Source organism: Alosa alosa, chromosome 17 (genome assembly GCF_017589495.1).
Source record: "Alosa alosa isolate M-15738 ecotype Scorff River chromosome 17, AALO_Geno_1.1, whole genome shotgun sequence".
NCBI classification, from domain to species: Eukaryota; Metazoa; Chordata; class Actinopteri; order Clupeiformes; family Clupeidae; genus Alosa; species Alosa alosa.
In genome coordinates this window covers 20,259,545-20,283,530 of record NC_063205.1, presented here as the reverse complement: position 1 = coordinate 20,283,530, position 23,986 = coordinate 20,259,545, and the positions used below count along the sequence as shown (strand labels likewise).

Below are 23,986 nucleotides of genomic sequence, written 5' to 3'. Positions count from 1 at the left end.
CGTATATACACAAACACAAGTACACACACACACACGGGCACACACACACACACACACACACACACACACAAACACACACACTGGCAGCAAGCTTCCTGTGAGTCCTGCCTAAAGAGGCCGACTCATGCATTAGCGGCTGTGTATTTACCACTCTTGACATAATGATTAAATGCATTCTGCCACAGGCATTCACAATCTCTTTATATCACATCAACTGCATGTCATGTTGGCCTGCAGGAGACTCTGGAAGAGAGATAATCAAATCCATTGAGCACAGCAGCGTCCTGTTTTCTTTAATGCCCTTATTTGTGTGTGTGGTTGCGTATTACTGTCACAGAACATTTACGCTTCAGTGGAATATCATGTTCTTACTGCGCGCCTAAATGAGTTTGTATGAGCTGATTTATACATTAATTCTACTTCTGCCCCCCACACACACACACACACACACACACACACACACACACACACTTCTCATCTCAGTCTTGCGGGGACCGCACCATGAATCTCCATGACTACGGGATGCTGTTGCCGTGCGGCATTGACCGTTTCCGTGGCGTGGAGTTCGTCTGCTGCCCCAGCGAGGCGGAGCAGGAAGCGGACAGTGCTGAGCTGGAGGTGGACGACTCAGACGTCTGGTGGGGAGGAGCCGAGACTGATTACACCGACAACAGGTACACACACACACCCATATGTGTCCGTATACAGAAAAAGGTAATCATTAACGTGTGACACACTCGCACGCATGCACACAAACATTCCAACAGATGCAAATATGCACACTTATCTAGGTTTTGGTGATATATTTCCTCTCTGCTTTCAGATCATTCAGCAAACCAATACAGCCACTCACAGACTTACTTACACACACGCACACACACACCAAATCATGTATCACCACCCATTTTATGATGATGAACAGTCCCCATTTAGTCACCAAGTACATCAGGTTCTAATCTGGAGTTCCTATCCCCTGGACGGATGTACTAGGCTTAGGGGGCTGAGGATATTGCTCTGTGATTCAGAGGTTTTAGAATGTGGAGATGGGCTCCTCTTACTCATAGCGTCGGACGGAAATGTATTTCCGTATAGAAGCCAGGATTAAGGTTAGACAGATGTGGATTGGGAAATTGACACACTGCAGTAATGAAGGACTGCAGTGTTACCTTATTAAGTTATTGCAGTATTACTTTAAATCTCTTAAATCTCCTGAGTTCTTCGTGTAGGCTACATCACAATGTTAACTGCTCTCAAAATGTACATGTATGGCAGAGACTTGCCTGTATTGACACAGAGGTACCAGACACAGACACTCTCTCCTTTTCTCAATCTCCTCTCTCTCCTCTCTGCTCTTTCCCTCTCTCGCTTCACACCTCCCCTTTCCCTCTCTTTTCTCTCTCTCACTCTCTCTCTCCTCTTCTCTTTGTCTGCAGCATGGTCAAAGAGGCTGTAGAGCCTGTAGTAGAACCAGAACCCGAGCCGGAACCAGAACCAGAACCCGAGCCCAAGCAGGAGCAGGAGGAGAGCCGGCCTGCCGTCTTCGAGGAGTATGAGGAGTACGACCAGGAGGAGGCCGCCGAGGACAACGACCAGGACGGCGACGGCCAGGAGGACGAGGAGGACGACGAGGAGGATGACGACGAGGATATTGCCGACGACAGTGAGCCCACCACCAGCGTTGCCATGACGACCACCACAACCACCACCACCGAATCTGTGGAGGAAGTGGTCAAAGGTGAGTGAAAGAGTCAAGGCCCCGTGTCCACTAAATCCCAGTGCCTTTGCTGCAGTATCTTTTTGTTTGAGGTGAATATGACTGAGTTCTACCCTGGTTAAGGTTCACTGGGCAGGACTACTCCACAGTGTTCAGCTCCCCGACGTCCCATGAGTGCTTTGCTGATATTGTATTTTCTGACACGCATACATTTTTGGGTGTGGTTACGTTTAGCTTTTTTTAATTATTATTATTATTATTATTATTATTATTATTAGGGCTGTCAATCAATTAAAAAAAAAAATCTAATTAATTACATACTCTGTGATTTAATTAATCGCATATATATTTTTTGCTGTTTAAATATTTAAATTCAAATGAATCATTGAATAATCAGCATCAATCAAGTTCAAAAACTCTTTCATTATTATTTTCACTGTTCAAATAATTGCCATAATAATCTATGATATGACATAATATGCTGAGGAAATGAATTCAAAGTGCTTCAAATTCAAATAAATTAAAAATAAAGTGCTTCGGGAAGAAGTTTTTTTTCACATACAAGGCGTTTCAGGCCACAGATATAACCTTGGGGACACAATGAAAATAAATGAACACTCCCCTCAATGTCAGCACTTATTTCTTTGCATTGATGTGCGACTATAGAGTTGATGAACTCCGATGCTGCAGACATTGCAGAGGACTTTATTTTCAACACTTTATTTTTTATCAACACCATCAGGCCGTTTTTTTAAAGTATATGTTCCAATCAATGATCCAGGCAGCACATTTTCTTCTCTCTCCTTCATTTTACAGTCTAATTTTTACTGACTAGAACGGCTCGGGGTCAAAGGTCATACGGAATTGATTAATCTGCACTCATTTTTTTAATCAGTTATTTTTTCTCAAATTAATCAAAATTAATTAGTTATTTTGACAGCCCTAATTATTATGCATTAGGGCTGTCACTTTTGTGAAAAAATTCTGTTCGATTTTTGAGACATAAGTGTTCATTGAATCGATTGTAAAATCGATATTTTTATGTCTAAAGACGTTTCCATTTTCAATGGCAAATATAGGCCAATCCACAAACAACTAACAGGCATTAGGACGAACGTAAAGAGGGCGCTTGTAGACGCAAACCAGCAATATTTCTGATTTATTGGCGTGAAATTTCGTGCACAATAGCAAACAGGAATGCAACATTCTCGAAAAACAATAAGCCGAGTGGACTGCCATTACATCAGTGACAAACATGACTGCAGGCTTCAACGTAACTGTGTCTGTGTTTACGATTAGAAAGGTCAAACAAATTTTGCCTACGTAGAACTCGATTGCACAGTTTGCATAGCCTACAGCTTTGTTCTACTCCGTAGTTTGATATACCAAAAATCCAAAGTACTTCCACATCAAACTCCTCAAGTTATTAGGGCCTATCTCTCGTCTCTTCATGCCGCACAGGTTGATCGCGTTGTCCTCCATCTTTTGGCAAAACAGAAGCAGCACAGCAGCTGATTTAAACAGCTGTTTCCGGTGCGTAAAATTGGTGGGAATTTTCTTTTTAGCTTTCGCAATGCTTACTGCACTTCGGAATTCTTTTATATTCTTATATTCTTGTTTGTGAATTTTGTTCCCTCTTTTTCATTTGTTTAATTCGTTTAAAATTAATAGTGTACATATTTGGTTAAAATCGATTCCCTATTTTAGATTTCGAAACTTGTTTTGTCCAATCGTATGTGCAATCGATTTTTGAACGTAAAGTGACAGCCCTATTATGCATGCGTATGAACCTCATTCATTCTACATTTGAATACATGTGTGTGCGTGCATGTGTGTGTTTGTGCATTATCGTCCTTATCATTTTGGTGTGTGTGTGTGTGTGTGTGTGTGTGACTGCGCTTCTGCGTGGTGCGCTCTGTAGAGGTGTGCCTGTCCCAAGCAGAGACGGGCCCGTGCCGGGCCATGCTGCCCCGCTGGTATTTTGTGGGCGAGGAGGGCCGCTGCGCCCCCTTCATCTACGGCGGCTGCGGCGGCAACCGCAACAACTTTGAGTCGGAGGAGTACTGCCTGTCCGTCTGCAGCAGTCTGAGTAAGTGGCCCCCGCAGATGTCCAGGGGGCCGTCCGGCGACCTGCGTGTGTGTTGGGGTCGCTAGCAGCCGTCTAAAAGCCGCCGCCACCTTCTCTCCGTTCTGAGCACTGGGTGTCTAATATAACCACTGGCAGTCTGACGTTAACCACCACCACCGTTAACCTGGTTTTCTCACACAGGCTTTCTAATGTTGTTTTAGTATGCCTAGATTCTCGTGTGTGTGTGTGTGTGTGTGTGTGTGTGTGCACTCACGTTCCTCCTCACAAATCTTAACCCAGAAATGTCTGTGCACTTTCCTCCTCACCTTATGTCTTAGTGATTTTTCCAGGCTTTCAACAGGCATGACTGCTCCTACTTTGACTGCCTATATAGTGTGTTGGTGTGAAGTGAAGCGATTCCCATGTTCTTGCAGCTCTCTCTCTCTCCCTCTTCCCTCTCTCTCTCTCTCTCTCTCTCTCTCTCTCTCTCTCTCTCTCTCTCTCTCCCTCTCCCTCTCATCTCTCTTCCCCTCTCTCTTCCTCCCTCTCTTCCTCTTCCTCCCTCTCTTCCTCTTCTCCCTCTTCCTCTCTCCCTCTTCCTCTCCCTCTTCCTCTCTCTCTCTTCCTCTCTCTCTCCCTCCTCCTCCCTCTCTTCCTCTTCCTCTTTTCTCTGCTCTCTTCGCTCCCCTGGCTTTGAGAGTGCGGAGTGTTTCCGTGTGCGTTTTCTGCTCAGTTGAGCATGACTCTCATGCGAAATGCTGCTTTTCTCAAATAAACCCTTTCTCTAAGCCACTGTGCTCCTATCAAAGCTTAAACATGTAGAGCCTACACACACACCAACACACACACAAACACCAACACGTGCGCATGCGCACACACACACACACACACACACACACTTTCCCTCATTTAAACACACACACACTTTCCCTCATTTAAACACACACACGTATAGTCACACACATGCAGACACACACTCCTGCACAAACAAGTACAGATTTGTGCCAAGTCTTGGTGAATGCTCCTGTTGTGCTTTCAGAAGTGGGCAGTTGAGTCATATGGTACCATATGAGCAAACCTGCTTCACATGATGGAGGCAAACACACACACACTAACACACACAAACTTGGTATATTTGTCTTAATAATATTATCTTATCTTAACTGGCAAATCTACAGTAGATAGTTCAGCCACACACACACACACACACACACACAAACTTTGCAACCAAGCTTAACAGTGCATTAACTTGAATTTCACACACACACACACACACACGCGCACACACACCTCTGTGTTTAATGATGTCATATCTCTAATGGCGCTCTTTAATGAGCTGTCACGAAGGCAGTGCACTGCGGCGCGAGCCTGCAGGAGTTTCCACTGATGAGAGCGCCACCACCACAAAACTCACCGCAGGCCTTATATAACCCAAATATACAAGCACACATACACATACACACGCACACATACACACGCATACACACATACACACACACACACACACACACTCTTATATCTCAATATTGTTTCTCTCTCTCTCTCTCTCTCTCTCTCTCTCACATGTATAGAATCTCTCAAACACTCTTTTCTATCCATTTCCTATTGATTCTTTTTCCTCTTGCGATGTCTGCTGTGTATTCTCCCTCCCACACACAAACAGCAACACGCAGTGGCATCCAGCCAGTCTCCTCTCCACATCCGGTGGTCTACTCCTGTTTCACTTGTTTGTCCCCTCTGCTGTTTGAAGCCGCAGTGACGTCTGTTTTGCTGACGTTTGGGCCTGGCGCTCAAACGCGGAGCTCTGCCCTCACCTTGTAGTTGTCTGGCTTGATCACTCCGCTAACGTGCCTGCTAACACACCGCCTGAAATGTTCTCACGGGTGATGGGTCTAACTCTTAACACAGAGCGCAGTGATTAACAGAGTGTTTCTCTCCACCCCATCTCTCTGTCTCTCTCCATCTCGGTCCTTCTATCGGTCCTCTGCAGTGCCCACTCCCACCCCCGCCACCCCCGACGCTGTGGACCATTACCTGGAGCTGCCCGGAGATGAGAATGAACACGCTCACTTCCAGAAGGCCAAAGAGAGCCTGGAGGCCAAACACAGGGAGAAGATGAGCCAGGTGAGCAAGGCGAGGAGAAGGGGAGCGAGAGGGAGGGAGAGGGAGAGGGGGATTAGAGAGTGGGTATCAGGCAGAACTAGTCTGATTAAAAGAGGACCGAACAGTGGAGGAGAGGAGGAAAAAAAGGAAAAGGGGAGAGAGAAATGGAAGGAGGGAGGGAGAGAGGGATAGGGAGGGGGAGAGAGAGGGAGAGAGAGCTAGATGGAGTGGGTGACGAGAGAAGACTTTAATAATGTGAGATTAAATTCAGTGTCCCCAGGTCCCTGGTGGGAAAGTGGGGGAGGTAAAAATAGCAGTGGCATGTTTTTAATACAAGTCTCATTATATTTTCTCCTCCTCATTATTCTGTCAAACATTCACATTATTACATCTGGGACAAAGACATGGGATCGACATAGACAGGGAGACAGTCACATCTCAGTCAGTAAATGTAATTGTCACTAATCGTGATTGTGTGTGTGTTTATGTGTGTAGGTTATGAGGGAGTGGGAAGAGGCAGAGAGACAAGCTAAGAGTCTCCCACGTGCAGACAAGAAGGCTGTGATCCAGGTTAGACTCACACACACACACAAACAAACACAAATGTGGAAACCCATGTTTATTTCAGTTTGTTTATAGCTCAAAAACAGTCTTTCTGCATTATTATGGAAGGTATAGACAACATTTTGCAGCCACTCATAAACAGTAATGACTTTAATTAAACACCGCTGAAGTCTAGCTAAAAGCCTAATTGAAAGCCCCTTGTGCAGACACACATTTAGCTTAGTGGGAAGTGTAGTAATTAGGAAATAGGAGCAGCTTAGTCTCCACTGACTAGGAACACAATCTTATTTATTCTGTTCCCCGCTCTCTCTCCAACATCTCTCTCATTTCATCCCCTCTGTTCATCCTTCTTTGTGACACACTCTCTCTCTCCCATTTTCTCTCTTCCTCCACTCACCACTCTGCCTTAATCTCTCCCCACCCCGCACTCTCTCTTTTCCTTTCTCACTCACTCATTCTCTCCATTCTCTCTTAATTCTGCTTCTCCTCCCCTCCCTCTTCCTCTCCTCTTCCTCCTACTCCCACTCTTTCCATCCATTCCTTCACCTCCTTTTATTCCCTCTATTCCTTCTCCTCCCCTTGTCCTCCTCCTCTTCTCAACTTCCTCATTCTACCTATCTTCTTTCTCTTTCTATACATTCTCTCTCCTCCTCCACCTCCCCTTCCTCCTCCTTCTCATCCACATCCTCCTCCTCCTCCTTCTCCTGCTGCTGCTGCTGCAGCACTACCAGGAGATGGTGGAGGCCCTGGAGCAGGAGGCGGCGCGCGAGCGTCAGCAGCTGGTGGAGACGCACATGGCCCGAGTGGAGGCGCTGCTCAACGACCGCCGCCGCATGGCCCTCGAGAGCTACCTCACTGCCCTGCAGGCTGGGCCCCCCAGGGTACGACACACACACACACCACACACACACACACACTGACACACACACTCACACCGACACAGAGTTATATATACAAGTATGTAGCCTAAGTGCATTAGGTATACTCATGACTACACACCCATGCACACTCACAGGAGAACAGAAAAAGGGATTGCATACACATAAACATATGGTCAGCTTTGTCACTGCATAATGCATGGCTAACCTCTTAGGAGCACACGTGCTCTTTTGCACTCACCGATTTCAGAGTTGAATGCACATGAGTCTCCATACAGATTACACAGTAATGTTACTCAGATGACAGTTTGACTGCCACATTGCTGTCTGTCTGTATGTCTCAGAACTGTCTCCCTCCCCTGTGTAGTGTTTCATTTTCATAGCAAAATAATCAAATAACAGCACACACACTCAGTTCAGCAGAGCAGAGGATTACACTCCACAGGGAGTCACGCCGCACACGCACACCAACACACGCACACCAACACACGCACACACACACGCACACACCAACACGTACTGTACCTTCATACACTGACTCAACCAAGGCCACCATTGTACAGTGACCAGGCTACACTCTACCATGACAAACACAATCCTCACACATTCCATGGAGGCCATTGAGGGGTCAGACACCCTACTGCCTCCACAGAATACACACACACACACACTAGTTCAGTACTGATAAACAAGGCCATTCACTGTCCCTTGTGGCGACTAACACCATGGGGTGGAGTGCGGTTACAGGCGCCTAGACAAACACCATCTGTAATTGCATTAAATCACTGACAGTGCATACCCGCACACACACACCCATACAGCCCTGTGTGTGTGTGTGTGTGTGTGTGTGTATAAACACAGCTGACTACTGCTGATAAAGAGCGTCAATGGTTTGTTTTCTGTTCTCGGACAGACGCGTTGTGTTCTCCCTCTTGTTTCCCCCTGTCCTCATCAAACACGAGCACATTCACTCTCTCACACACACACACACACACACACGTGCGTAAACAGCACTCTTCCTCTACCATCGGCCCATTAACGTCCGCACCACACCACTCACAGACTGTCACCACCACCGCATCACGCACCAGTGCGTCCCAGTGCCCTAGCTCTGGGAAAGCGAGGAGGATGAGAACTGCTACGGCACAAAGACAGACTAGATCTGTGATTTGCCGTTTCAATTCAGAATGAGACACAGATTGTCTTTGTTGGCATGGCGTGCAATGTTCACATACACTGCTGCCAAGGTAGGGAGTGGTTGTTTTTGTCTGATTTGTATGTAGCCTATATAATAATTATTTTGCCTCTCTCTTTCTCTCTCGCTCTCTCTTTACCTTCCTCTTTCTTTGTTTTTCTTTTATCTCGTTCCGTGTGTGTGTGTGTGTGTGTGTGTGTGTGTGTGTGTGTGTTTCTGTAGCCACGTCATGTTTTCAGTCTGCTGAAGAAGTATGTGCGTGCCGAGCAGAAGGATCGCCAGCACACGCTCAAACACTTTGAACACGTCCGCATGGTGGATCCAAAGAAGGCCGCTCAGATCCGCCCCCAGGTACACACACGCAAACACGCACGCACACACACACACACACACACTTTGAATGCTGAACAGAAAAAGGAAAAAAAAAAACGGAAAAGGAAACCTGAAAACCAACGGAATAGCCAATAAAGCAAGAAGTTTTCTGGAACATAAACACATTCAAATATTCTTTCATTACTGATTAATTTTATTCAATGCTTCTGCATCTTCAGAGTTAATAGAGGACAAATAGTTAATAAAAGGCCATTGAACCAAATAGCATGTCCCCAGCTTTAACCATTAACTTGTACACGTGTAGCTTAATAACTAGAGTGTAGGCAGCAAAGCTTAATGCCAGTGTAGCTTACAGGGAAGCTACACCAGGCGCGTAACTGCAGCCTTTGTGACGTGTAAAATCCATTTTAGAAGAATGGTTTATTTTTTTCGAACGTACATGCCGCTATCACGTCTGGTGTAACTACTTCCATTGATTACAGTGGAAGCTAATTGTTGCAGCAGACGCAATGCGAACAGAACGCTTCAGTTACGCGCCTGGTGTAGCTTCCCACTAAGATTGTGTGCCCAGCAGTACTTTTGACCGCCCCCTCTTCTGACCTTATGACCTTCTGACCCTAGGTGTTGACCCATCTGCGTGTGATTGAAGAGCGCATGAACCAGTCCCTGGGCCTGCTCTACAAAGTACCTGGCGTTGCTGACGAAATCAAGGACCAAGTTGGTGAGTGGCTCACATGTGTACACTCACACACCCGGACACACGCTCACCCACACTTACTTATCTTAAGATTAAGTCGTCTCATATACTTTGTGATTTTGACATCATGATGAATTGTCGGTTACAAGCCAAAACTTTGCCACAAAGCCTCCACACCCTGTCAGTGTGATTAGAACCTGAATGTACTGTCCTGCTTATGGTGTGTCAGCCAACCGTGCTCATGTGGTGACTCACACGTTGGAGTTCCATTGAGCCAGTTGCTAGTTGCCTGAAGGGGGCTGGTTTGGGGTTGGGCTCTCAAGCGGAGAAGGTCAGTCGACAAGCTCAGACAAGGGGAGCGAAGCATTCGAGGCGAGGAAACTGGAGGCTTTTTCAACCGCAAATCAGTTGCTGAGTCACACCAAGGCACACTTTTCAGAATTGTCTTGCCATTGTTGTTTGGAGCCACGCAAAAATACACAAACACACACATACCAATACAAAAACATAGGCATGATACACACACATTACATTACATTTGGCTGACGCATTTTTAACTAAAGACACACACACACACACACACACACACAAGCCCTAGCATGACGCATTGAGCACAAATCAGCATGGCAGGAGGGAATGTAGGTGGGAGTGTGTGTGTGTGTGTGTGTGTGTGTGTGTGTGAGTGTGAGTGAGTGAGTGAGTGAGAGTGCGTCACAGTGCCATCTGTGTAACTGCCCTACAGTCTGCATCTCCCACCTCTCTGCCAGCCCTTAGCCAGGACCAAAAAATAAGTGCCCCCAAACGTTTTCCGGTTCGCCAGTGAGATGACATCACCCCTTTCTTTAGCTCCTCTCCTCCTCTTCTGCCCCCCCTCTCTTTCTTCATCCTCGAGGGAGAAACGCTCTGTCTGTTTCAGTTCTCAGTCCTCTCGTTCCCTTGGGTCCATGTTGCCCTCTCGTTTAGACTGTTGTGTTCCAGAGTGCTGGGAGGTTATGCTACGCACAGAGGGGACACACTGTAACCAGAGGAACCGCAGACTGTCTTATCTGCTTTCCTGTAGTTTAGGCTTTCATTAGGTCTGAAGTCTATATGTGCTGTGGATATAAATAAGCTCATTTCTGTGACTTTCAAGTGTTTTATTTACAGTTTAATGTTTCATTTTTGGTGTTGACTGTTCACGACATAATTGAAGCTCTTTTTTGTGTGTGTGTGTGTGTGTGTGTGTTGTGTGTGTGTGTGTGTGTTGTGTGTGTGTGTGTGTGTGTGTGTGTGTGTGTGTGTGTGTGTCTGTCTCAGTCTCATCCCAAGGGGACATGAAAATGAGTGGGAAATGGGACAGAGTAGGTCCTCTTACCTTAGTAGGAAAACAGGGGGTTTGATTACTTCTTTCTTTCTTTCTTTCTTTCTTTCTTTCTCTTTTTCTCCCTTTCTTTCTCTCTCAGAGCTTCTCCAGAGGGAGCAGCAGGAGATGTCTGTGCAGCTGTCTTCGCTGCAGACGGACGTGCGTGTCAGTTACGGCAACGACGCCCTGATGCCCGACCTGCCCGAGAGTACGGCACCCCAGGAGACACTGCCCCCGGTGGAGGGAGGACTGCTGGACGGCCTGGGCTTCATCCACCCCGAGAGCTTCAACCAGGCCAACACACTGAACGAGGGTACACACACACACACACACACACACATAAGCATAAATACAGGACTAAGTACAATAAACCCATGCAAGCATGAGTATTGTTCATTGTCTATATTCCTCAACTCTACTGATCTGTGTGTACTTTTCAGTTGAACCTGTCGACGTCCGTCCCATGCCAGACAGAGGACTTCCCACACGACCAGGTATGTGTTTTGTGTGTGTGTGTTCATTTTTGATCATTTGACTAGCAAATCAGGCGTAGTTCATTGGAGTTCATAATTGATGAGAGTGGTAGGGTCTTATGTAAATATTACCACTTATGTAAATACTACCAAGAGCATTTAAACGAGAATGTCCACAATAAATGCTTATTAGATTTGATCAGTCAAGTAAGACATCAGTAAGACATTGCTAGTGTCTGTCTTCTCTGTCTTTCACTCTACTTGCTTAGCCTAGCAAACTCTACTAGTTTAGCCATTGGCATTTCTGATCCTCATTGGATATTAATTAAAATTCTTTTTAGATTTACATTAATTAATTTGGCAGACACTTCTATCCATGGCGTCTTACAGCAATTGAATAACATCTCTCTCTCTCTCTCTCTCTCTCTCTCTCTCTCTCTCTCTCTCTCTCTCTCTCTCTCTCTCTCTCTCTCTCTCTCAGGCACAGGGCTGAAGCTGGGAGAGATTCCTGAGCTTAAGATGGAGGCTGAGGAGAGGCACAGTGCTGGATATGTCCACCACCAGAAACTGGTAAACAAATAAACGTCAACATCCATCACCTTTCACACCAAACAGCTTACTGATTTCAAGATCACTAAAATGTGTCTATAATGGCTGAAAACACAAACAAAGGAAATAAATGATGATGATAAATAATAATAAAAAATATACATATTGTAGCAAGTAATTTACTAATGCTAAAGTGTAGTGTTACGTGTTAATGACAATATGGTGGGAGTTAGTAAATTATGTAGGTTAGCCTCGATATCATGGTGCCAGCATGCTGCTGATTGGTAAACCTTCAAGGAGAGAAACAGCTGCTCACCCTCAGACATCTTTGGTGACTAGATGAGCGAGCGAGAGGAGGGAGGGAGAGGGAGACCGTGCTGTGCGCTGTCCTTGTTACTCTTTGACAAGGTCGTGTTGGCATGGCAACACAGGTCCACGGAGATGGCAATGGTTCTGCTTTCCAGTGTTCTCATTATACCCCCAGCTCTCTCTTTCTTTCTTTCTTTCTTTCTTTCTTTCTTTCTTTCTTTCTTTCTTTCTTTCTTTCTTTCTTTCTTTCTTTCTTTCTTTCTTTCTTTCTTTCTTTTCTCTCTCTCTTTCTCCTTCTCCCCTCTATATCTCTCTTTCTTTCTTACTTTTTTATTCTTTTCCTCCTCAGGTGTTCTTTGCTGAGGATGTTGGTCCTAACAAAGGTGCCATCATTGGTCTGATGGTGGGAGGGGTTGTCATAGCGACCATCATAGTCATCACCCTTGTGATGCTGAGGAAGAAGCAGTACACCTCCATCCATCATGGAGTCATTGAGGTGTGTGTGTGTGTGAGAGAGAACACTGTAATGAGTTAACATGTGATATTACTTATTTAGTTTAATGTTTTGTTTGAAGAAGTAAACACTAGTCGCCTCTGATTGTCTTATTGTGTGATATGTTTGTCACATAAATTAAAGGGGCATGACTTTGTGTGCCTGTGACTGGCCAACTTTCTTGACTTGGTGGTATTCATTTCATCATTTCCAGGTGGACGCTGCAGTCACTCCAGAGGAACGCCACCTGACCAAGATGCAACAGAACGGCTATGAGAACCCCACCTACAAGTTCTTTGAGCAGATGCAGAACTAAGGGGCTCTTGCAACCCTCTACAACCCCCATATCTCCAGTCCACCCACCCCCCCTCCTTCCCTCAAACCTCCCCGTCCCTCCTTCCAACCCCCCCCCCCCCCTCTAGTTCTGGACAGTGTAGGAAGGACCCATTCCCTTATTCAACGCAGCCTGCAGCATTTACCACTAACATAAGCATGATCCTTCATGATTGGTCAGTGACCATGTACGTCAAAATACCAGACCTGCCAGCTTTATTTGGATTGGGAAGAGCGGTTTTGGCCCTCTAGTCTCCCCCTCCCATTGGCTGGCCACATAGCTCAGCAGCCCCCTTCTTGAGGCAGAGCGTGGAATGTAAATCTCCAATAGGTGTTCTAGAATCAGAACTGCTGGTGTTCCCCGTGCTGGTCTTCTATCAGACTTGGGGCAGATAGAACTGATCCTGGGTCTGTGGGTGGAGTGCACTGATGTTACCATCGGGGGTGAACACTCTCCCATCTCTACCAGCAGCCAGATCACACCTGAGGGTTGGTTACAGTGAGGCCAGCTCTCCTCTCTCATTCCCTCTCTGATACTCTCTCCATCCTTCTCTTTCTTTCTAACTCTCTCTCACTCAATCTCTCTCTCTTCCTTGTACTTTGACGACAGCAGTGCTGTGTTGCTAAGGTGAACTATAACCCTGAGACGTGGTGGATGATTGTATTGGATGTAATAATGTTGCGCTCACAAATGAGAGCTTTGCTTTAGGGTTATCCAGCAGTCTGGTTTCTTTTTCAGAAAAATAAGAAGAAAAAAAACTAAAAATGGTGGGGGAAAAAATGAAATGAAAAATACGTCAATTGTGGTTCTTTTTTTTAATACGTGTAATGTATTGACGTCATCAGGACAACTAGCTGTACTTATTTAGTGCATGGTGGAATAATTAAAAAAAAAAAACAGACAAAACAAGATTTGAAACAGAAATAAAAAAAATATATCTGCTGTTCGGAAAGGGTCCTTTCTCACGTAGAAACCGTGTCATTTTAGCAGAGTTGTATATCTTCTAGTATATTCTTGTGAACATGTGACTGAATGGAGATGGAGACATGAAAACAGAAATTAGAATTGGCTTTCTGCTTTGATATCATGTAAACATATATTTTTTTTTAGGTCAGTGCTCATGCTGATTTTGATTTTTTTTTTTTGTGTTTTTTCTTTCCTTTTTCTTTTTTACTTCACTGTATTCCTCTTTCTTAACAGGGGAGGCTAGTTGAATCGGTTTGTGTACATTTGCGTATTTGTTTAAGTTTAATGTGTTTGCATCCTATGCATTTATTCAGAGATTAATTTAGTGGCTTTCTGAAGCGGCTGTATTTAATTGCTTCCTACTCATTTCATGTGGTCACGTGTGTGTTTTTTAATGGTTACACAGGGCCCAAGGTTTGGGGTGGGGAGGGTTCCGGGTTGTTTGTTTGTATGTATGTATGTTTATGCCTGGATGTATGGTTTGAGGGTGTGTGTGTGTGTGTGTGTGTGTGTGTGTCCGCTTTGTGTGTGTGCGCATGTGTGCGTGCATGTATGTTCTTTCCAGTCAGGTTAGCGTTTCTCATCCAATTCCATTCTCAGTTGGTAGAATACTTCTTCTGTCCCTCCACTGATTCATCACTATTCCACAAAAGCACAGAAAGAAGCTCCCCTCTCTATCTCTTGCTGTCTCTCGGCTGCTGTAACACAATATCTTAACAGAAAAAAAACAAAAAACGGGTGCAGCGATGCACTTGGTGCATGTCTTAGAGGAGTCTGCAGGATAGAGGGAAGGGAAAGAGGGGGAGAGGCAGGCGAGAGAGCCTGGCGCTCGTCAACAGCGACACCTCTCCCTCCTCTGCATGTCTTGCACTCCTTCCTCTGTTTTGCTGTCTTGCATTCACCCCCCACAGTCTCTTCTGTTTCAAGCCACCCCACCACCCCCCCAAACTCCCCCCGTCCCCCCCACCCATCTAGCTTCCCTTCACCAACTGCAGAATGTGCTGTTGCTTACGTCTTAACTGCTGCTGCAGACACGCAGCCAAAACAAACAGACAAAAAAAGCAAACAAAACAAAAAAACAGACCACAATGAAAGTCATACTCTGGTGTGTAGACACAACAAATGAATGTGTTTTTTATAGGGTTTTTTTCTCTCCTTGGAGATGCCGTTCAACTTTGCATTCTTCAGCCAAGCTTCCCCACCCCCATCCCACTCACACCTATAGGAGCCCTGCCCATCCAAATCTCTTGGACACCCACGCCACCCCCTAGAAAACTACACTCCTTAGTCACCTTGTTCTGTTGAGATAACTCCACTCCCCGTCGAGGACATTAGCAGGAAGCCATCCTGGTGTAGGTTGGTAGGTAGGGCCCTGTGATATCTCTGTGGACTCTCAGAGGCCAAATTGAATGGGAGTGATGACTGCTCTTAATGGTGTCAGGGGAAACTGGGGATGGTGGAGACTGTCCTCTCTCTCGCTCTCTCCTCCATTCGGGTTGTTCTGTAGCTAGACACTGGAGAGATGCTGCAGGTTGGCAGTAGAGTGTGTGAGCGAGTGTGTGTGTGTGTGTGTGTGTGTGTCTGTGTGGTTGGTTTGCTGTGTTCCTGAAAGAGGCCTCCTGTGCAGCGGGTTGATGTGGAAGGCAGCGGATTAAAAAAAAGCAGGTGTTTCTCTCTTTATTTCTTTCTCTCTGTGACTTTCTCTCTGTGTATGTGCAAGAAACAATACATTTGCTTTGACTGGGGGAAAAAAGCTTTCTACACTGTATTCCATAAATAAAGTTTTGAATGTACATACAGAAATTCCCTCCCATGGTGTGTGTGAATTCAGTTCTATGTTATAACTCTGCTCATCATGTACAAATATTTTAATAGTAAGGAGACATAATAAAGGTTTTTGGGCTGCACCAGTAATGTATAAAATTGGATCCCTTCTGCCCCCTATTGTAGAAGAAGGGAAGGACATGGTGCAGTAAGATAAATCACAAGACCCACCCAAGCTATACTTGCAGCAAGATAATGGCCTAGATCATCGTGTACTGTAATCTAAAAATCCACTGCTGCACAAGGAGTATTAATCAAACCTTTCTTGTTTCACATGACTTTGTTATGTAAGGAAATTTAATTCACATTGTACAATTTATACAACTGATTAACTACAAATTACAGTATGGAACGACACAGACAAATAAAGAGTTTTACAGATAATGTAAAGTGCATTAAAACAGTAGAATTGTTTGAAAGAAAATGGTACATGATATATAAACAGACCTGGGGTCAATAACATGATTTAATATAAAATTAAGGGTTTTGTTTTGTGGAGGTATCCACATAGGACTGAAGGAAGTCAAAGGCACTGCTGGGGATCTTCAGAGGTAGAAGCTGTCTTGGTTGACTGAGGCCATTCTGGGGTCCAGTTCTGGTGCCAAGTCCCCTTGTTCCTCAGGAATCTGGTTAGAAAACCAAAAAAAGAGGTCCAATGGCAGGACTAAACCATGCTAAAACGTTATTAAAACGTTGCTAAAACATTACTAAAAGGGTCAAGAGTTAGATGCAGGGTATAGTGATATAGCTGTATATGTTATATACTGTAATACAAGAATAAATAATACTTAAATCATGAAAGAGTAAAAAATTAAATCATTTTGTGTAGACACAGATCAGCAAAAGGGATTCAAATGGACAACAAAATGTTCCTCCTGAATGTTCAGGCCACCATTGAAACCAATATGACATGCTCGAGTGCAACCTAACTGAAGCCTGCTTTTGGTCAGCAAATTCCTCCAGCTGTCTCTAACTGAGGACAAGAAACACAAACCGTAGCGTGAAAACTCATAAGTCAACTTGCCAGATGTACTTCATACATGTTTATACCCTCAATGTAGGTCACTTCAAAGACAGTGTGTTCAACGTCAGCACGCAAAAATTGTGCATTTAAATATCAAACATACGAAGAGAATACACTCACCTCTTTTGTGGGAGGGTTTCTGGTTATGAGGGTAGAGAGGCAGGGGCACAACCTGTGTTCCCCTCAGCTCAGCCACCCAGTCCATGAAGTCCATAAGCCTGCATGCGGAGAAGACAATGAGATCCAGAATCCATCTTCACATGGATTATGTTATACAACCACATGTTCTGAGGTTTAATATTAAAAATCTCTATCAAATATGGGCATTATATAAACACAGACCAATATGAGTGCAGAGGAACTATATGACCTAAGTGATGAAGAAAAGACCATGGCGAGAATGAAAAGGAAGACCTCTGCCTTCATGTCCATCAGTTCACATTATAGAGCTGAGGCCTTAATCTGTGACTATGTAATGATTAGCACATTAATTAAAACACATAAAACACAATTCAAACCATATTGTGTGTTATGGTTTCACATGGTTGATCAAAATTCATACCAATCTTTTGTGGGCTGTTGCTTCAAGTTATGCAATCTGAAAATATAAACCAGTGAATTTATGAACAACAGAAAAATATACAACCTATATGGGTCTAACCAATCTGTTTGCATTTAAACCCTCAGCACTCCCAGCTCTTGGCTGGACTATGAGTGGATCAGAATCTTAAATTGTGGTCAGCCGTGGCTATGGTTAGCGCTTCGGACTTGTAACCGCAACCGTACCCCGACCGTTAGGTGCCTTGCTCAAGGGCACTTCAGCTGAAGTGCCCTTGAGCAAGGTACCTAACCCCTCACTGCTCCCCCGCTCACTGCTTAATAAATAAAAGACGTATGTTCACACACATACACACGTGTGTTATTTTCATATCCCTATATTGTCAAAGTTTTTTTTTTTTTTTTTTGTCATCTACTTCCTGAATTTTTGGTCAACGATACCCGGGACACCGAACCACCGGGGCACATGAAATTTGGTGGGTATGTAGCCCCACTACACTTTTACGGAAAAATTTAGTTTAGTCCCCGGGGGCCACTCCCCCCCGAACCGCAAAAAAAGCAGTTTTTCCTAAATAACTACCTAAACCGTGGCATCTTTTATGGTATGTTGGTCTCAAGGGCCCACATCAACCTGGCCCATAATCACCCATTTGTGATTTGCACCCCCCCGGTAAAAAATGAAAATGCAATATTATTCTGCTTTAATCACCCCTATCTTCAGTTAAGATGTTCAGAACTGCACACACACACAGGCACCCACATACTATCGGTATTAGAACGGCCGATACATAATTACAAATTCAGTAGGATTAAAAGAAAGCCAAAATAAATATTCATCATCATCATCATCATCATGGCTGCATTTCCAGTATTGGCGATAAGTAGTCGTTTGTCCACTAGATGGCGCATCGTTGCAGTGAGACGTAATTTTGATGGAAGTTAAAAGTGGGTTGGAAAAACAATGGACGGTTCCTACAAGGACTGTAGATTAGGCTACCGCAGAGAATGTCTAATAAGGATACGACGATGTTCACATGAAATGTAATTCCCATTTCTTCTTGAAGCCGAAATAAATCTGAGGATGTTTAACGGACATGCTTGGTTTTTACTGCAGGTACGTTAATCTTATAATATCAATAAGGACCTAGGTAATGTTACTGTTATAGCGTTAGCGTTGGTTGAGTGATGGAGGCCAATTTGATTGATTGCATTTGTAGAAAACTATAAATGCGGTTTATACCAAGCAAATTGATAGCAGCACTGTAATTGTATCTTTCGACTGTCATTTGTTGCACGTGCTACAAAAATCATTCTGTGCAATGGAAGATTTACCAAAGTTAGCCTACACCGGTCTGATACAGTTTTGCCTATACATGTGTGAGACTGAGACGCCTGTTTATTTTGTTTTAGGTGCGTGCAGGGTGTGAGAGGGGAATCGATGTGCTTTGATTCCAGCTTGGTAGTTGTAGTCTGTGAAATTAAAAAGCAGGTGTGTGTGAAGTATCCAAACAATGACACCTTCATTTCATTATGGCTGCTTTAGCAACACACCTTAAGCTACTGTGTAGTGGGTCCCATTTAGAAGTGGCTACTTCATTCGCGCTTTCCTTTACTCATGGAGCTACGTGAATTTTATTACAACTTTTCGCCACGATATGGCAGTTTAAGTCCGCTTGATACTGTAAGGCGTAAGCCATTGGTTTCCAAAGGAGATTTTATTTGTGTCGCCTGCATAGCCTATTGACAATTTATGTTGTAAATAAGCCTACCTTATAAGCCTACCTGTAGCTTAGGGAAGCTAACAGCTTTCTATTAGGATCTAGTTTGTTAGTTACAGTTTTGTCATAACTCCCTGATGCATTTTTGCATTTAGAATAGCCAGAGCGTGGATATCTCAATCGGAAAATTAAACAATATCAGGTGCCTATGGACTAGGCTGGGTGAACCCAGCATGATCTGCCCGCTATTTATTTTTTGATTTCATAAAAGATTAAGCTTGGTTTGGTGAAAGCCAGACTAGCCATGGACCTCAGTTACACAATGCAAGGGAACATGAATCAGCCTATATTTGCACGAATAACGGACAACAGCTCTTCAACTTTGGCCCGTTAAAATGTGACAGTCTAGCGACGCATTTCATCCAGGCCCATTTGGACATGTCAGTTATTTGCACCACTGGTTAGATGTAAAACAGCATTTCGTTTCAGACTACTGTTACTTAATTTGTGCATTGACAGTAAAGTATTATATGAACTAAAGATGACTAAAATCTTATGTAGAAGAAGAAACATTCACAAAAAAATCCATCCATCCAAAATGACCTTTGTTTTGATAGCTGTTGAAAACGGCATGGAACTGACAGAGATGTTTTTGTTTATAAATAAATAAATAACATTATGCTGATACCTTTTGCTTTTCCCAAATACAATGTAGCCTACAGGTGTAAGTGACCTTTCAATACAGTTGCAATGGATGAACTGCCCTACTTGTGATTGTTTAGAGATTTTAAATGTTTTATAACAATGCTACATCTTCTTTGGCTATTCTACAATCTATTCACCTTTTCAGCACCAGTAGGCAACTTTCTGTGCAGCCGCATTTTACACTCAGGCATGCCAAACAAGCATACACAAAAGTTTCAAGAGTGGGGGATGGAGTAAAATATGGAGACAAATTGAAGTGTGATTTATTTTCGCGGAACGGATGTACAGGACTGAGCGGCGGTCATATTTTGTACCGCTATGCGGTACATGTAGTTGATCGTTGATATTGCATTGACATTATTGTTATTATTGCCATTATTATTGTCTAACTTTTTAAAACTGTTTTAGCTAGGCTACTGTTCATGTTTAACTATTGTATTGTTTTATTTTTCAATTCGCTTAAGTGCCTGCTAAAATCCATAACCATATAACATAGCCTAACCATAGCCTAAATAACCGCCGACTAAAAAGAGACGAAGGATATATAATAATAATAATAATAATAATAATAATAATAATAATAATAATGTATTAATTGAAAGGGTGAGAGGTGTTACTCAGGACCAGGATGGCTGGAGCTTGTCCATCATCATCCTCTCTCCCCTATAAGGTGTCCGTGAGCACCCTAGCACAGATCCACCACATAAAAGGTGGGTTGATGCCAGGTAGGCATCATAATCATCATATTCATCATCACCATCATGAATGGAACTACGCTTCCACTTATCCCTTGGCTAGCTTCAGTCAAAGTCCTTTTAGGCAAGTCCCTCCACTCGGCGGCCATATACCAACGTTTTATGGGCACTCATCGGGCACAGTCTTTGGGTCGAACTGCGCGTGCGCAAGGCTTCACGACACCAATCTTGCTCCAGCGGCGAGATCACAACACATGATTGGCACGATGTCTTCACAACACACCATATGATTGGCTCAATGTATTCACATGTCGACGTTTTGCCGAGGAAGGGGTGGGATATGTGTAGACAACGGCCATATTGGCGTGACAAACTAGCCCCATGCATTTCTATGGAGTATTTTTTGAGTGCTGTGTCTCCTCATTAGAAAGCCTCTGCTTCAGTTTATAGTGCTGAAATGCGAAATGTTTTTTTTTCTTTCACTAGCCTATCGTTTCTTTCCATATCCTAATTTCCCTACTCTTTCATTGATTTCCCCGATTTTTATTTTTGCTTATTGGTAGTAGGTAGCAGGACATTTGGACGCTAAAAAAAACAAAAAAAAAATCCATCTCGTGAATAACCTAGCCTACTGTGAAGAAGCCTACTCCAGCTCGGTTGGGGACAGTAAAGGGAAGAACTGACAGCTAGTAAGAAGAAGGAAGGAAAACACAGGAAATAGTGTGACGTATTTCCTGTACGAGTGCATGGCGGAGTCTGAGTGGATGCAAAGAAGCTGAAAGTGATCAAAATAACTAGTTAAAAACTTGGAAGGTGATGCCACATTAATACGTCGTGTTAGCACCAAACTGAGATTTCGTTAAGTCTGGGTTGTTTATTTTATGTCGGATATGGCCATGGCTCAAGGATTTAGAAGCAGCAAGCAAGATTTCGCTTTCGGACCGTGGAAGATCACTGCAGCGAAAACACACATAATGAAATCAAAAGACATTGAACGTTTGGCTGAGGAGATGCATATGCCTGCTCTTCCAGAGATGCTATTCGGGGATAATGTGTTACGCATTCAGCATTCGGACGGTTTTGGCATAGAGTTCAACGCAATCGATGCCCTCAAGCGCGTAAATAATCTGCAGGACTCCGTGAAAGTTGCCTGTGCTCAGGAGTGGCAGGAAAGCAGAGCGGATTCCGAACACTCCACGGAAGTGGTGAAACGCTATGACTGGACATACACCACCGATTATAGGGGTACGCTGTTAGGAGAAGATATGAGGATAACGCCAACAACCGAGCGCATAGACTTGGAGAGGCTGAAGGCGCGGGAACAGATCGTTTTCTTCGAGGACGTGCTGCTGTTCGAGGACGAGCTACACGACCACGGTGTGTCAATGATCAGCGCAAAGATACGAGTGATGCCTACCAGCTTTTTCCTGTTGCTACGGTTCTTCTTGCGCGTTGACGGTGTGCTCATTCGCATTCATGACACCAGACTTTATCACGAAGCCGGGAAGAACTTCATGTTAAGGGAGTTTAGTGCTCGAGAGAGCAAAATCTCAGAACTGAAGCATGTTCCACCAGCCCTGTACACAGACCCCAACGAGGTTGCCCAGTATCTGCCTCTACGCTTGACCGAGTGTGAGAAACTGGACTTTCCGTTGAAAGAATGAGTCTGATTGACGGCTATGTAAACCAGTTCTGAGGGGAGTGATTTGTAATGTGCAGTGTCATCAGATGTATTGAACAGACGGGCATGGTCCTACAACACAGCACTCTAAACTTGTGACACTTATTCCTCTTCATTTGAATTTAAATGTCGGTGCGTTTGAATAATAAATTGACCATGTTGTATGTGACACTTTCTTTGCTGGCCTGCTATGATTGTAAACTATGTAACCTAGGACTACACTTTCTTAATGGCATTTGGTTAATTGCATATTTGCACAGAATATCCAGTGCATGAAAACAACTAACAAAGACATGCTAGAGCATGCAGAAATATTTGGTTTTTACTGTACTTCAGGACTGAGTTTAAATGTGATTGGTTTATTAGGGATTTTTGTAAATATGACTTCTGGAGGAAATCTCTCCTTTCAGATTCTACTGCCCAATAGCTCTGATTTTGAATAATTAAGACACCATACTCTGATTAAAAAAGGCTGTATTATGCAACAGTTATACTTGAGAGATTTTTGTGGTCGTTTTTGCACAAGGTACAAAGCTCTCAAAAACATCACAAGGCAGACAAGGGCTGTGGTGGTCTTAGCTTCCCTGTGTGGTGTGTAATGATACAGTAATGTACTGATTTGTGATTGTCATTGCAGAATTATATGAAGGAACAGGCAAGACAATTGGTCAGAAATGAAGGCAGTATAATTAACAACACCATATTGCATTTTTACAGTGTTCTAGGCCCTTAAAACGCTTTACAGTGACAGGAAGGAGCCTCACTACAGCTAAACCAATAACAATGTTTAGCACCCACCTGCACTCTTTATAATTAGGGAGTTCAAGACAAAAACAAAACCTCTCATACTTTTCAATTAAGCATACACTAACAATGAGAGTAAACAAGACAATCAAGGGGCAGTTAACAATCAGGAAACCTGCACGATGGTCTATGGCAATGCAGTGTAACAACTAATGCAGACAGTACAATAACAAGTATGTGAGTAGACAAAGCAGATACAATACAATTAGTAAACAAATATAATTAAATAAGTAAAACAGATGCACTGTTATGCACAGTTTAGTACATGTAAAATGTTGTACATTACATTCTCAGTCTTGGTGTGTGTGTTACTGGGAGCTGTGAAGGAAAAAAGGACCTGTGGTGTCTCATTCCAGATGAAGCAGTCTGTCAATGAAGGAACTGTCTACTGCTGTGAGCGTTCTGCATGGGGTGAGTGGTATTCATCAGGGATAGTCTAGTCATCATTCTTTCACTACTTTCTCTGGGTCGAGGCAGTATCTCGGGACAGAACTGGCTTTCTTAACCAGCTTTGCATCTCTTCCTGTCAGCAGTTGAGATACTGCTGCAGCAGACCATTCCATAGATGACTAATGCCACCACATAGATCAAAAAAGTAACCAGGATTGCCCCCTGCATTTCATAAGACCCGGGTTTGCTATGTCCTTTCATTTAAAGAGCATTTTACATTTTCAGTCCAGTCCTGTTTATCCCATGCCCATGGACTTTACATAGACTGCTATTTGGGGGCTACCCCCTGCCTAATAGTCTGCCCCAGAATGCTATTCGGGACCAAAAAAAACAAGACTGCAGGTCTGGAAAGTTGCCACGCTTCACGTACCATCACAGGGAAAGCTTGCACAGATGAGGGGATAGAAGCCACTGCAGGTGATGCTCACTGGCCAAGTGGCCCACCGTCCATTCTAGCTGGTAAGCATACAGAACCCATACAGCATTGGACATGATCTGCTGGTAAGGTA

The 23,986-nt window shown here is 44.0% G+C and overlaps 2 protein-coding genes across 3 annotated transcripts in view; both read left to right on the top strand.

The window, feature by feature from the left end:
* appa (amyloid beta (A4) precursor protein a) overlaps positions 1–15,821 on the top strand; it is a 29,428-nt gene extending 13,607 nt beyond the window's left edge. Inside the window, exons 5-17 of one of the 2 annotated variants that reach the window (XM_048267418.1) lie at positions 484–674; positions 1,434–1,735; positions 3,636–3,803; positions 5,773–5,906; positions 6,381–6,455; positions 7,172–7,330; positions 8,745–8,873; positions 9,477–9,576; positions 10,995–11,207; positions 11,335–11,388; positions 11,849–11,937; positions 12,575–12,721; positions 12,933–15,821. In XM_048267418.1, the coding sequence (XP_048123375.1) occupies positions 484–674; positions 1,434–1,735; positions 3,636–3,803; positions 5,773–5,906; positions 6,381–6,455; positions 7,172–7,330; positions 8,745–8,873; positions 9,477–9,576; positions 10,995–11,207; positions 11,335–11,388; positions 11,849–11,937; positions 12,575–12,721; positions 12,933–13,034 (1,863 nt within the window). In that variant the 3' untranslated portion in view covers positions 13,035–15,821. The remainder of the gene's footprint in view (positions 1–483; positions 675–1,433; positions 1,736–3,635; positions 3,804–5,772; positions 5,907–6,380; positions 6,456–7,171; positions 7,331–8,744; positions 8,874–9,476; positions 9,577–10,994; positions 11,208–11,334; positions 11,389–11,848; positions 11,938–12,574; positions 12,722–12,932) is intronic. The other variant, XM_048267419.1, reaches the window with a different exon arrangement.
* A 5,213-nt stretch (positions 15,822–21,034) lies between these two features.
* On the top strand, positions 21,035–22,392 carry tiprl (TIP41, TOR signaling pathway regulator-like (S. cerevisiae)). The gene has a single exon (XM_048267417.1). It carries the CDS (start codon positions 21,424–21,426, stop codon positions 22,204–22,206), a length of 783 nt encoding a protein of 260 aa, XP_048123374.1. The 5' UTR covers positions 21,035–21,423; the 3' UTR covers positions 22,207–22,392.
* The last annotated feature ends 1,594 nt before the right edge of the window (positions 22,393–23,986 follow it).

Bases quoted from the DNA above. Each gene is read 5' to 3' on its own strand.
- tiprl (XM_048267417.1), top strand. From the start codon at position 21,424: ATGTCGGATATGGCCATGGCTCAAGGATTTAGAAGCAGCAAGCAAGAT.